Raw genomic sequence first — 12,827 nt, forward strand, 5'->3', positions numbered from 1 at the left:
CCCAGCCTGTGCCCCCTCAGGGGGGGCTGAGCAAGGGACTGTGTACAGAGCGGAGTGAGGGCTGGGCAGGGCTGTCAGGAGATGGGCTGCTGGCCAGGCTGGGAGAGCAAGGCACCCAGAAGGGAGCGGTTGTTTACTGAATGTGATGCTATGCAGACTGCTACTACTTTCCCTGCCTCACATCGTTAATTCTATTTTTAGGCTGTCTTTGAAATCAGTTTCTGTCTTTGAAACCAGGTCACGATCTGACTTGGATTGTAAAGGCCAGTTCTATACTTACTTGCGCAGTGTAAATTGGTCCAAAATGACAGCTTTTAAAGAGTAATGATTCCTTCCGTTTGTGTAGTGCTTTACAGCCATAAATTACTTTTAATAACACTCCATTGATTCTTCCCAACAGCCTGTCCATCTTTTAGATTTGAAAGTCAGCTCAAAGAGGTTGAGTTCAAGTATAAGAATGAGAGAAGTAGGAATCACAAAGGGATTCTCCAACAGAGGGCAGGTTGTAAGCAGCCACTTTGGCAGCCTGTGGAGGTCTTGAGGAGCCCTCTTGGCCAGTTTGGGTGAGTGAGGGCAGCTGGGAGGACCCAGGGACTGCTCCCTGCTATGGGCAGTGGGGACACTGCCATGTTTGCTGCAAGGCAGGCATTTTTGATCTTCATTTTCCACGTAAGGGAACTGAGGCTCATTGAGTCCAAAACCACGCAATTAGTAAAAAATGGGAGAGGTCCTTTGATTTTAAGTCTAGAGAACTTTCTACTCAAAAATCCTGAAGTTTTGGAAATGTTTTAAGGTTTATAAAGCACTTTTTAAAGAGAAAGAGGAACAGACACAGCCGTTAGTCCTGACTCACACAGTTCTTTACAAAGACAGCTGGCGTGATATGGTGGAAAAGAAAAAAAGATTTGGAAGCCTCCTGCGAATTGTAATACCCTCTGAAAACGTTTTTATTGTTTCTCTACAATATTTGCGTGTTTTTACTGTGAAAATTTGAAAAGACCTTCTTCCTGTGTCCTTACTTAGTGGCTATAAAGTGTCTGCCAAACAGTAGGAGCTCAATAAATATTAACTCGCTGAATGAAACCTCAGGCCTTGCTCCGCCTCCTTAAGGCAGGGTTCTCTGAGCCCGCTTGCTGACCAGTCCTTCCCTCCTTGATGCTGGTGGAACTAGCTTTCCTTCTGTGTTTTGCACCTGCCCCCCTGGGCAGCCCTGTCCTGTCTGCCCTGCCTCTCCCCTCCCCCTTTGTAATGAGTCACCTTGGGTGCTCTGCTGTAGACCACAGATCTCGTCGCAAACAGGAGGCCGGGCAGAGGGATGGTGAGAGGGGCTCCCATAGCCCATCTACCTGGGCTCCTGGGGAAGAAAGAGATGACTCAGTGCTGACACACAGGGACTGTGACATCAGCCCTATTGGCAGCGGTCGCATGAGGGATGGGGAGCTTGCTTCTGCGGCTGTGCCACCTGGTTCCAGCCTGATGAAGGCCTGGATCTGCTTCCTGTGCATCGGAAACCGATGAGCAGGCCTCCTAAACTTGTGAGGGTAACTGGATTAGCTAGAGAAAAAGAGTGGCTCTGTCTGTCCTGCTAGGCAGGACTCTTCCCACAGGACCTCAGGAAGAGAATGGCTCTGGGGCTCCATCTTGGCCTCTGGGGGCACTGGTCCAGTCTGCCCTGGGGTCTTATTGTCTGACCCTGTTTGCAGTAAGTGAAGCTGTAAGGCCAGCGTGTGGCTCAGCCACTGAACATGGAATCAGAGAGAATAAGAAAGCAGGGGCCTTTGGAGAACAGCCTCCCTGCTCCCAGAAATGCGTCAAGCCTGTCTGTGTGACACAGCCCCACTTCCTTGCTCCAGCAGGGGCTGCTCTCCGGGTTAGGGTGCTCTGGGCAGGCAACCTGATGGGACACACTTTGGCATCAAAGAGACCTAGATTCACATCCCTCTCTGCTGCATCCTGGCCATGTGTCCTTGAACTTCTCTGAACTAGTTTCCTCACATGGCAAAATGAGGGTAATAATATCTACATTGGAGGGTTGATGTGAAGGGGTAAAGGGTTTCATGTGAAGATAGTTTTTAGTGTAAAGGACTATGATGACGTGGCCCTCAGAGGGCAGAATGTGGGCACGTGGGCTCTTTTGTCAAATATGCTTTGGATTTTGGGCAAACAGTCTTTGCAAGGACCTGGTATATATAAAAATTTGCATCACCCCAAATCAGGGTGCTGCCACCATGCTGGCATCTGAGCTCGTGTGATCCTATAAAAGAAATATCACACCAGACTGTGGGAGCAATCTGCTCACTAGGCCACCATCCTGGAGCTGGAGCCTGGCACAGGGCTTCAGGGTAATTCCACAGGTGTGACTCCTGGACATCTGGTCGACCCCACATGCTTGGCAGTGAGGGGTGGGTAGAGAATTGGAGAGTGCCCTGAAGAGAAGAAATTGAAAGGGAGCTTAGAAAATTGTGAGGAAGACATTCTCCAAAGCCCAGAACCCTGAGGCTCAGGCCTGGGACTGGAGCCCTGCTTGCCCAGATCTAAGGGCCATGAAGCCCAGGCTAGATCTTTGCATAACTCAGTGCTAAATTACAGCTTGAGGTTAAAGTGCAAGAAGGAGATTGAGGCTATTAGAGCAGGAGGGGGACTTAAAGGTGACTAAACCCAGCTTTTGGGGCCGTAGACTAAGAACATGGGAAAGGAAAGGAACCCTTTTCCGTTCCACCAGCTCGTCTGTCAGGCTGTCATGAAGCAGAAGCTGTGTGGTGGAACCTGGGGCCGCAGCGCTGTGTCTCCCAGGGTTGCGTGGAGCCGGGTGTGTTCCAGGGCTGTGTGTTGTGGGTGTGCAGTTTAGGTTGTGGGTAGTGGGGCTGTGCAGGGACCTGCAGCCCAGGGGCATCATTTTGGTGCTGACTTACCTTTGAGGTGTGGCCAGATGTTGGATATTTGGGCCCTTATGTGAAAGGCTGAATGGGGAGGGACAGAGTGGAGACTTCCTTCCCTGCCTTCTGGTGAATCCCAATTCCATTCTCTCATCCTGGGAGCTTGATGGGCTGAGCAAGACCCTCTCCCAAGAGGGCAGTTCTTCAGTTTCTGTGACAGCTGCCCTCCTTGGGTAGGCCTGGCCTCTGCGCACATGCTGTAGGACCCTGCTGCTCCTGGCCCAGCTGCCCCACAGGCTCCTGGTCAATTTCTGATGACTCAGTGGAATTGGAGCCCCGAGGCAGGTGGACAGGTGCACTTTCTGGAGCAGTCTTCTGAGGCCCTGGTGTATATACATCCCACAAAGAGGATGCCCAGTCTTTGCACAAATTCATGGGGATGGGCAAGTGAAAAAAAATTTAGGAGAGTTTCTTCTTGTTCACTGTCCAAGGGAGGGACTGGGGAGCAGGGGGGCTAGGCAGGCATTGCTTCCCAGGCTGCACGGAGATGCAGAGACCCCCAGGAAGAGTGTTCCTGCCCAGAAGATTGCTGCCTGGATCCTCTGAAAGACAGATCCCTCAAGTTCCTCTCCCCTTCCCCCAATTCCATCACATCCTCCTCATTAGCGGAAAGAGCACTAGACCAGTAGGTAGGAGATCCGGTGCCAGCATTGACTGTGTCACTGTTTCTGGGTGACCTTAGGTAAGTTGCTGTCCCTGGCTTGTTTATCTGCAACGTGGAACTAATAATCAAATCTGTTCCACTGGTTATTTTTAGGTGCAGTGAGATAATGTACATGAAAGACCTTTAGAAAATGCACACAATGGTACACAAGTGTACGGTATTATTATTAAACAACTCTGGCTCCTACTCACTGCTCACAGCAATCCCTGGTCTTTTAATGTGCTTCCTCTTAGGAAGACCAGAGCCAGTGCTTCTTCATCTTTAAAGTGAAAATGAATCACCTGGGATCTGGTTAAAATGCAGATTCTGATTCAGTAGGTCTGAGGTGGGTGTGGAGTCTCCATTTCCTTGCTTCCAGATGCTGCCAACAGTGCTGGTCTCGGGGGCCACAGGTGAGTAGCTAGGGTCTGAGCTACCCTCTCACAGGAAAGGAGAATGAAATCTTTCTATAGTCAGTTGAGAAGAAACAGCTGAGAAAATACAGCAGAGACATGTTTATTAAAATTGCTTCCAGTCAAAGATGGCCGGTTGGTCACAAATGATATATTTTGGTCTTTGGAAAAACAAAGAGCAAGAGGTGGGAGGGGGAGAGACTGGAGGAGGGGAGACAGAGATAGAGAAACACTGAGAGAGAGACAGACAGAGACAATGAGACACAGGAGACTCAGGGGACCAAGATGCCCCGGACAGATCACTTCCTGGACTTCTCTGCAGAGCAGCCACCATTGGTCTTACTAAGAGAGTCAATGCTGCCCATTCTTGAGCCCACACTGTTGAGGAGTTTGTCGATTTCTCCTGGGATGTTTTGCTTCTCTTCGTTCTCAGTCTCCCGATGGTAGAAGTAGTTGAAGTTGGAGACAATGACAGGCACGGGGAGGGCGATGGTGAGGACCCCTGCGATGGCACATAGAGTGCCCACAATTTTCCCCCCCGGGGTGGTTGGGCACATGTCCCCATAGCCCACGGTTGTCATAGTGACCACGGCCCACCAGAAGCCATCAGGAATGCTAGAGAAATGAGACTCTGGCTCATCCACCTCCGCGAAGTAGACTGCACTGGAGAAGAGGATGACCCCAATAAAGAGGAAAAAGATGAGCAGTCCCAACTCCCGCATGGAAGCCTTCAGCGTCTGCCCCAGGATCTGCAGCCCCTTGGAGTGGCGGGAGAGCTTGAAGATGCGGAAGACCCGCACCAGCCGAATGATCCTCAGGATGGCCAGGGACATGTTCTGCTGGGCACTCGGCTCTGTCTCCTGGACCAGCTCTGTGATGAGGGCTGCAAAGTAGGGGATGATGGAGATGATATCAATGATGTTCATGATGTTCCTGAAGAAGTCAGTCTTGCTGGGACAGACCACAAACCGAAGCACCAGTTCGAAGGTGAACCACACGATGCAGGTGGATTCCACCATGAAGAAAGGGTCAGTGAACATGGTGTGGGAGAGGACTGTCTTGCTTGTGTTGAGGCTGGGGTCTCTCACCACCTTAAGCTCCCTCTCGTCCCGGAACTCGGGAAGTGTCTCCAGGCAGAAGATGGTGATGGAGATGACCACAACGAAGACGGAGACCACGGCCATACCACGGGCAGCGCTGGAGCTCTCAGGGTACTCAAAGAGGAGCCAGAACTGCCGGTGGATGTCATTGGTGGGGAGCAGTGTTTCGGGGTCTTTGATGAAGCCTTCATCCTCCCGGAACTGGTCCATGGCCTCACTGCCCAGTTCATAGAAGGAGATCTCATCAGCAAAGACGTCGATAGGGACGTTGGCCGGGCGCCGGATTTTCCCACCAGATTGGTAATAATACAGGATTCCATCAAAACTGGGCCTGTTCCTGTCAAAGAAATACTCGTTTCTCATGGAGTCGAAGAACTGCATCCTTTTCTCCCGGTCTCCCAGGAGGGTCTCTGGGAACTGACTGAGGGTTCTGAGCTGGGTCTCGAACCTCAGCCCAGCAATGTTGATGATCACCCGCTGGTTTCCTTCATTCAGGACCACTGGCTCAGGCCCTGGGGGGTCGACGTAGTCTCCTGGGAGCTTGGAGAAGGCTGTCTCATGGCTGGTTCTGTCACTGATGCGGATCTTCCAGCTGGAGAAGGGGCTGCCCCCAGAGCGGCCTTTCGGAGCAGTTGGGTCAAAGTCTGTGGTGTAGCCTGGCTCTTCCTGGATTTCATCTGAGTTGTCGAAATTGACCAGAGCAACCTCCATTTCTTTCCAGCCACACACATCCATCCTAGGGGAGTCGGAGAAGCAGCAGGAAGACCCTCAGTCTTCCCTGCCCGCTGTGAGCTGTGGAGAGGGAGGAGGGGATCACACAGGAGCTAGGAGAGGGTACAGCTGGCTCTTGGCACTGAGGCAGGGCAGGCCAATGGATTAAAAATTGGTTTATTTTTAGCTTGGGATGGAACCTCATGGATATTTGGGCAACATTGTTATTGAAATCATTTATACCCCCTGAGTCTGCACACACGAATAACTAGAAGAAATTGCAAAGATGGAGCCTGGCTGAGAGGAAAAAACTTTCTCCAGCTGAAGAGGGTCTCCATCCATGATGGCAGAGAGAGGCCATAGTGAAGAGGGAGTTCACGTTCCTGAATAGTAAAATGTAGAATTTTGTGTTTGTACCAAGTCCTCCAGTTTCCCCAGCACTTTTCATGCCCCATCTCATCCTTAACTCGTTTTTCTCACCCCTCACAGCCAGGGTGTCACATATCCTTTTGGTTGTTATATCTTCATAACTTTTCTAGAATTCACCCATTTCTCGTCACTTCCACCACTACCTCTTGATCCAGTTGGGATTCTGTTGGGAAGGGCAAACAAGAGGATGGAGGCTGGGTGGGCAACCACCGTCCTGTCCCACAGCCAGCCATCCGTGCCTTCACCCCTCCTCTGGACGTCACTCCTAGGGTTGCTTTGAGGGTACATGAAAGGAGACAGCATGTGTAAAATGCCTGCTGGAAAGATCATTAAGCTATAGCTATTGTTTTTGTGAACTTTCCCACATAACGGGGACTTTAGAAGCCAACAAACACTGGTATTTTTTTTGACCTAAGTCCAAGATGCTTATGGGGAATGACGTCACTAAAGAAAATCATTTTAGGCAGTGGAAAGTAAGTCATGTGTGTGTGTGTGGGTGGTGGGTTTAGGGAGAGCATGCCCAGTGAGCTTGGCTATACACAAACACAGACTAAGATTCCTCCCTTAGGTCCTCTCAAGCTTTGATTTTGGCCTAAGAACCCTGAAAGCAGGCAGGCTGGGGATGAGGATGGGAGAGAGGTAGAATCTGTAGTGGTCAGAGCCTTGGAGTAGGTTCATTTACGGATGACAAGGGGGTCCTGCTGTGTACAGCACTGTAGTCTTTTCAAAGTGATTCCACGTTCACTTGCTTAGTAAATGACAATAGTCATCTGAGGTTGGAAAATGCTATTTCCATTTTACAGATGGGGAAACTGAGTCACAGGAGCCATGTGGTCTTCCCGAGGTCACACAACCAATGGCACAGAGTCCCGAGGTGAACCTGCCTCCTGGTCCATTAGACCCACTAGACCACGGGCCCGCTGTGTGGAAGCTGAGGCCTTGTGGGGAGCTGCGGGCCAGGGCCGCAGAAGTGTGGGAGCTCAGAGCTCTTTCAGTCTCACATCCTCTTCTCTCAGTTCAAGTGCAATGTACAGGGTGAAGAGCTCAGGTTAGAGAGGCCAGGGCCAGTTAAACACCTGCCCCACCTCTTAGGAGTGTGCAGGCTTTTGCAAGCTGCCTAATTTCACTGAGCTGTAGCTTCCTCAGCTGTGGAATGGAGAGGATGTACCCCCCGCTGAGCATGCCGGGGTGCCAGCCTGCCACGTGAGTGGTAAGCGGGTTGGAAAGCACGATGGACCAGTGGTTAAGAACGCTGAGACCTGAGACACTTGTCATTGAGCTGGAATCCTGTCTTTGCGCATGGCAAGCCCTGGAGAAATATTCTCTATTCCTTCAGAGTGATCAGTGTGACGATTTAGGGGGCCTGTCTTGGGCCACTCCGCTGCCAGGCAGAGGGGGACTAGGACTCCACCTCTGTGTCCACCTCGTGACTTCAGAGGAGCGCTTTCTCCTTTGGAAGCCTGGCCCTGGGTGAAGCTTCCTGCTTTGCTTCATCTTGGTGTGAATCCCACCCCATTTTGTCCAGACTGAGAGGAAGGGGTGCCATCTGGGGGCTCCAGGGTGGGGACTTTGGACCAATTCCAAGTGCCTAGAGTGGGCCCATATCAGGAGCTTTCTCTTGAGGCCAGGGGCAGAAGGCATGAGGGGATGAGGGAGAGCTTCTTTGGCCAAAGTAACTTCCTCTCCTGGGAGCAGGGCCATTTTCCTTCCCCCATCCCACTCTCCTCTTTGCTGCTTCCATCCCCAGCTCAAAGTGACAGACACGGGGGTGGCTGAAGAGGGTCAGGTGGTATAGGAGGGGGTGGGACAGTGCCAAGTTCAAGCAGTGTATTCTGTGGTCTACTGAAACGTGCTGTATAGTTGCCCCACAGGCTCCATTCAGATCAGTAAATGTTGGTCATTATAGACAGAGGGAAGAGACAAATGGTCTTGGAGACAGAGACCTGGCTTGAGGCTCTGCCCCAGTACTTAGGAGTTAGATATTTTTCAGCAGATCACTGGATTTTATGAGCCTCAGTTTTCTGATTTGTAAAAAGGGGAAAATAACGGTAATTCCCACCTCAAAGTGGGAACACTTAGTGAGTTATTACAAACAGGTAAGGAATTACCCTCCCTACTCCCCTCCCTTCTGCTCCATACATAAAGGCAATATAATGGCTTTGCGGGCACACTGCGTGGTCTCACACAGCCCCCGGGGGGTTCGCAGCTCGCAGACCTCCCGCCTGCCCTCCCTATCCTGCCTCCATGCCTTCGTGCCTGTTTTGCCCCTTCCCCTTGTCTCTCCTCTTCCTCCCTGCCCCTCTGGGGCTGTTTGGGTCCGGCTCGCCTGAGCAGCCTGGTCTGGCCAGTCCAGCTGGAAGAGCCCTCAGCCTTGACGGAGCTGCTGGCCTCCCTCTGCAGCTCGCTCACGTTTGCACTCAGTTCAGAGCTCCGGCTTCTGCAGAGTCGGCCTCAGCTCTTCCCCTCTCTCCTGAGCTTGTAGGACAGCGTCTTACAGTTTTCCATCTTCCCTGCACCATCTTGGGGGACAAGATTCACGTCTGATGACCCCCACCTGCATCATCCCAGCGCTTAGCTCAATGTGGCAGATCAGAGGGCAGCTGATGAGGGTCAGGCTGGTGTAGGGGGTGGTGGGCAGTGCTGAGTTCAAACTGTTTTCCGGGGACATGCGGTGAATATTTGTTAAGCAGGTGAATGCGCAAATGAAGGGAGAAGTGGATGCTCACGGGGACAGGGGTCATATGTGTTTTGTGCACCATGATGATTCCAAGACCTAGCCCAGGGCTCAGCTCGCCTAGTGCTCACGTAATCTCTGACGAATGAATGAATGAAGAAGGAATGGATGAAGTGTGGCAGATAGCATACTGGGCTTGGAGCCAGGGCACCTGCAAAGACTACTGCTTTGTGACTGACTACTTGCGTTTACTCATTAAGACTGCATTTTTAAAAGCTGTAATAAGAAAATATGCTGAGTCAAAGAAGGCGGGTTAAAAAGCTACATATACAGTAGTTCCATTTATACACGATCCTAGAAACTAAAAACGAACCTAGAGTGACAGAAAGCAGAGCAGCTGTTGCCTGGGGATGTGGGGTGGGAGGGAGATGGAGGGGTCACTGAGGGGCCAAGGGACCTCTTTTAGGGGTGACGGTTACGTTTATCTTGATTGTGGTGATGGTTTCACAGGTGTGTACATAAGTCCAAACTCAACAAGCTGCACACTTTACATGTAGTACCCATCGTTGTATCTTAAAACACCCTTAAAATAAAAAGGCAAACAGCAAACAAAAACAGGGAATACAAGTGTGGTCTGCTGGTGAGTCTTCTGAGTCTTTGTAAGGACCAGAGGGGATGTGGGGATGCTTTGTAAACTGCAGGGGTCAAGTGGAAGGAGGGGGTTACTCTAATGTAGAACTCACCACAGGGCTTGTGCCAAGCCCCCATGCTGCAAGGGCTCAGCAAATAGTTTAGAAAGTGAATGCACCCAGGAGCCAGGGACACCCAGGAGGCTGCGCTTCTGCAGAGCGGTCAGTGGGAGGCCACCTTCTCCGGAAGTGTGCACCTGCCAAGACAGCCCCTGGCCCTGGCAGTCTGGCTCCTTTTAGCTTTGTGCTTGGCATTTTGTCTGTCCGGTGTGCTGCCTGCACTGGGAAATATCTGCTCCTCTGGAGAGGTCTCATTCTTCCTTACATAGGGCTTTGAGATGACCATTCATGAGAGCCAAGCTGGAAGATGGTTCTGCCCTTGGGCTGCCCTCCTCCCCCAACACTGGTCCCCTGGGAGGAGGGGGGTGGGGCACCCCAGGGAGGGTGGAGCTGCAGGGCTGCGGGACTTGGGGGCCAGCTCCCCTCGCTCCAGACAGGGTCCTGGAGCCTGTTCTGTTTGCTGAGTGTGGGGTTCTAAGGCTTTCTTAGAGTCTTACATCTTTTCTTCTGCCCAGCATTCTGCGGCTTCGATAGAATTACCAGTCCTCAAGGCTGAACTCTTACCCATGGCTGAAGTGATCATCATATTACATGGTCTTCTAAGATGTCTGATTCCATTCATCCCTGTGCTTGCCTGGCACAGTGCTGAGTCAGTGCATTGGGTTAAAACAACCTCTTTTCGCCTCTGGATGTACTGTGTTTTCCTCCCTCCAGGCCTCTATTTGTGCAGGTCCTGCCACATGCATCCCTTTCTTCTGGCTTCACCTGCAGGTACGGCTTTCCCTAAGGAGCCAAGTGGAGGTACTCTCGCCCCCCTGACAACCCCTGCACAAGGTTTTGGCACGTTATCTGAAGCACGTTTCATCTCCCCAGGGCCCTGTCATCTTCCAGTCCGTTGGCACCTTTGTACACAGGGACAGACTGTTTCACTCACTGTCCCCAGGGCATCTTATACCTCCTCCTCTTCCGAACTTTGCTCCCTCTCCTTCCCCTAGAGCCAGATTGGCTTGAGTTTGAATCTCAACTCTGTGCTCAGTAGGTGGGTGGCCTGGGGCAAATCACCATCTCTGTGAACTTGGCTTTCTTCCTCTCCAAATGGGTCTAATCATACCTTCCCTTAGGGTTCTTGGGGGAAGAACTGTGAATAGCATGTATACTGTGAATAGCATGCAGGGCACACAGTAGGCATTCCTAGATGGGAGCCGCTATCATTTATGCCCCGTCTGTCCTTCCTGGATGGCTGGTGTGGCCACAGTGACCTGGCTGCCTCCCTGCGCTCTGTAGTGCTTCACTTTGCAACTGGTCTACGGATATGGCTTTGTGGTGCTGGTGGTCCCTTCCTGGACTGGACCGGGCACTTCTTGCAGGCAGAGCCCTGTGGGGGCTTGGCCCTGTGCCTCTCCCAGAGCAGCTGTTTCACAGACGTCTCTGGGTCTGGCCTGTCAAGTTGGCAGAGTGATCTGGAGTAGTCAGTAGCCTTTCCCCGTCAGTTGCCCTTGGTTGCCTAGCAACTCCAACACCTCCTCCACATTCAGGTGAGGCAGCAACCATCCCTGAGTCAGAGAAGGGCTGGGAGAAGTCATCGTGCAGACAACGGTGCACACTGCAACACAGGGCCCCGAGAGCCCCAGGGTGGGGGACGCAGAGCTGTGCGGAGGGAGGGCACAGATGTCACAGGGCTGGCAGCAGATGGCGGACAAGGAAGTGGGCAGGTGGGCCCGGCACAGGGTGGGTTTCCACTGTCTGTTGTCCAGTGACTGAGAGGACAGAGTGGCTGGAAGGCAGACATAGGCGCTGCTCATGTCCTAACAGAAGAGGGCATCGTTGTTCTGCTGGACGTGGTCCCTGGTCCACTCTGCGTAGATGACTCCACAGTGCCCCTTCCTTCCATCTCGTTCCCTCTGCGCTCCAGCCAGGCCTCGGGCCTGCTGACTCTCCCTCCAGGCAGCTCTTACACACTGTCTCTTCCCCGTCTCAGCCCCACCTTTGGTCCAAGCGCCATCTCTTGGGCTCTCTCTGAGCCACTGACCCAGCCTCAGTTAGGACACAGGTTCTGTTCCTCTCTGCCTTACCAGCGGTCAGGATCACAGGACCCCACCCTCCAAGGGCATCAGTTTCCCCAGCTGGGGAGTAGTAAGATGGAGTCTTAGGCAAGACTCCGTGGCTTAGCTGCCCTCCTCAGCCCTCCTGTCCCTGCAGGGAGGTAACCCAAGTACCCACCTCTCCCAGCTTCCCTGTGCAGAGGGCAGAGGGTGGAAGTCCAGTGAAGGCCGTCACCAGGCTTGGGGCAGGGGTCTGCAGGGCTCGGCTCTCTGGTGAGCCTGAGGCAGGCTCTCCATCCTAGTTAGGAGCTTGGGCTCTGAGGCCGACGGGACGGCCACCTCTCAGTCCTGGCTTGGCCACTTCCTGTCTATGTGATGGAGGACAAGTGGCCTCACTAGCACCTGCCTCCCAAGTGTGTGGTGAGGAGGTGACACCGTACAAAAAGCACACAGCACGTGACAGGTGTTCCGAGGATGCTGGCAGCCTGTATCGGCAGGCCGTGGGTCAGGGACTGGGGAAGGACGGCCCTTTCTCTGCCCCGTCTTGGGTCACACCCCTACTGCTGCAGCCGCCGGGCCCTTTTGGAGGCTGTTCCTGCTCAGGCTGAGCCTGCTGGAGGTATGCTGGGCGTGGATGGGGAGGCCTGGGGGCAGATGTCCCTGGGGCCATCCAGGGGAGATGACTTGCATGGCCTGTATTCTAAGCTGCTCACTAGTGGAGAAGCAGCTTCCTCCAGTCCATTCCAGCCACCTACACTCCTGCTGGCTAAGCCTTTCCGCACAGGATTGAGCCTCACAATGACCCTGAAGCAGGGAGGGATAACTATCCCCACTTAATGAATAGGGGAACTGAGGTCTCGAAAAGTGCAAGACTGATCAAAGGTGCTTCGGCCACTACATGATGAAGCTGTGACTCAAACTCAAGTTTTCTAGTTCAAAACCAACATTCTTCCCTTTACCCTATGGTCCCACAACAGCAGATCCACTACCGTGGGTGGCCTGTGCTCAGTTGGCCAGCGACGGTGCCTGGGACCAGAGACATGGATACAGACATGGCCACGCACAGACACACAGTCACACACAGACACAGACCTGCGTAGATACACTCAGGGACACGCATCAACATGGCT

At 52.6% G+C, this 12,827-nt stretch overlaps 1 protein-coding gene across 1 annotated transcript; it reads right to left on the minus strand.

The window, feature by feature from the left end:
* Positions 1-4,291: 4,291 nt before the first annotated feature.
* Positions 4,292-5,827, minus strand: KCNA10 (potassium voltage-gated channel subfamily A member 10). Its single transcript, XM_010948281.3, has one exon. It carries the CDS (start codon positions 5,825-5,827, stop codon positions 4,292-4,294), a length of 1,536 nt encoding a protein of 511 aa, XP_010946583.2.
* Positions 5,828-12,827: the final 7,000 nt, after the last annotated feature.

Source organism: Camelus bactrianus, chromosome 9, assembly GCF_048773025.1.
Source record: "Camelus bactrianus isolate YW-2024 breed Bactrian camel chromosome 9, ASM4877302v1, whole genome shotgun sequence".
Classification (NCBI taxonomy): Eukaryota; Metazoa; Chordata; class Mammalia; order Artiodactyla; family Camelidae; genus Camelus; species Camelus bactrianus.

Bases quoted from the DNA above. Each gene is read 5' to 3' on its own strand.
- KCNA10 (XM_010948281.3), bottom strand. From the start codon at position 5,827: ATGGATGTGTGTGGCTGGAAAGAAATGGAGGTTGCTCTGGTCAATTTC.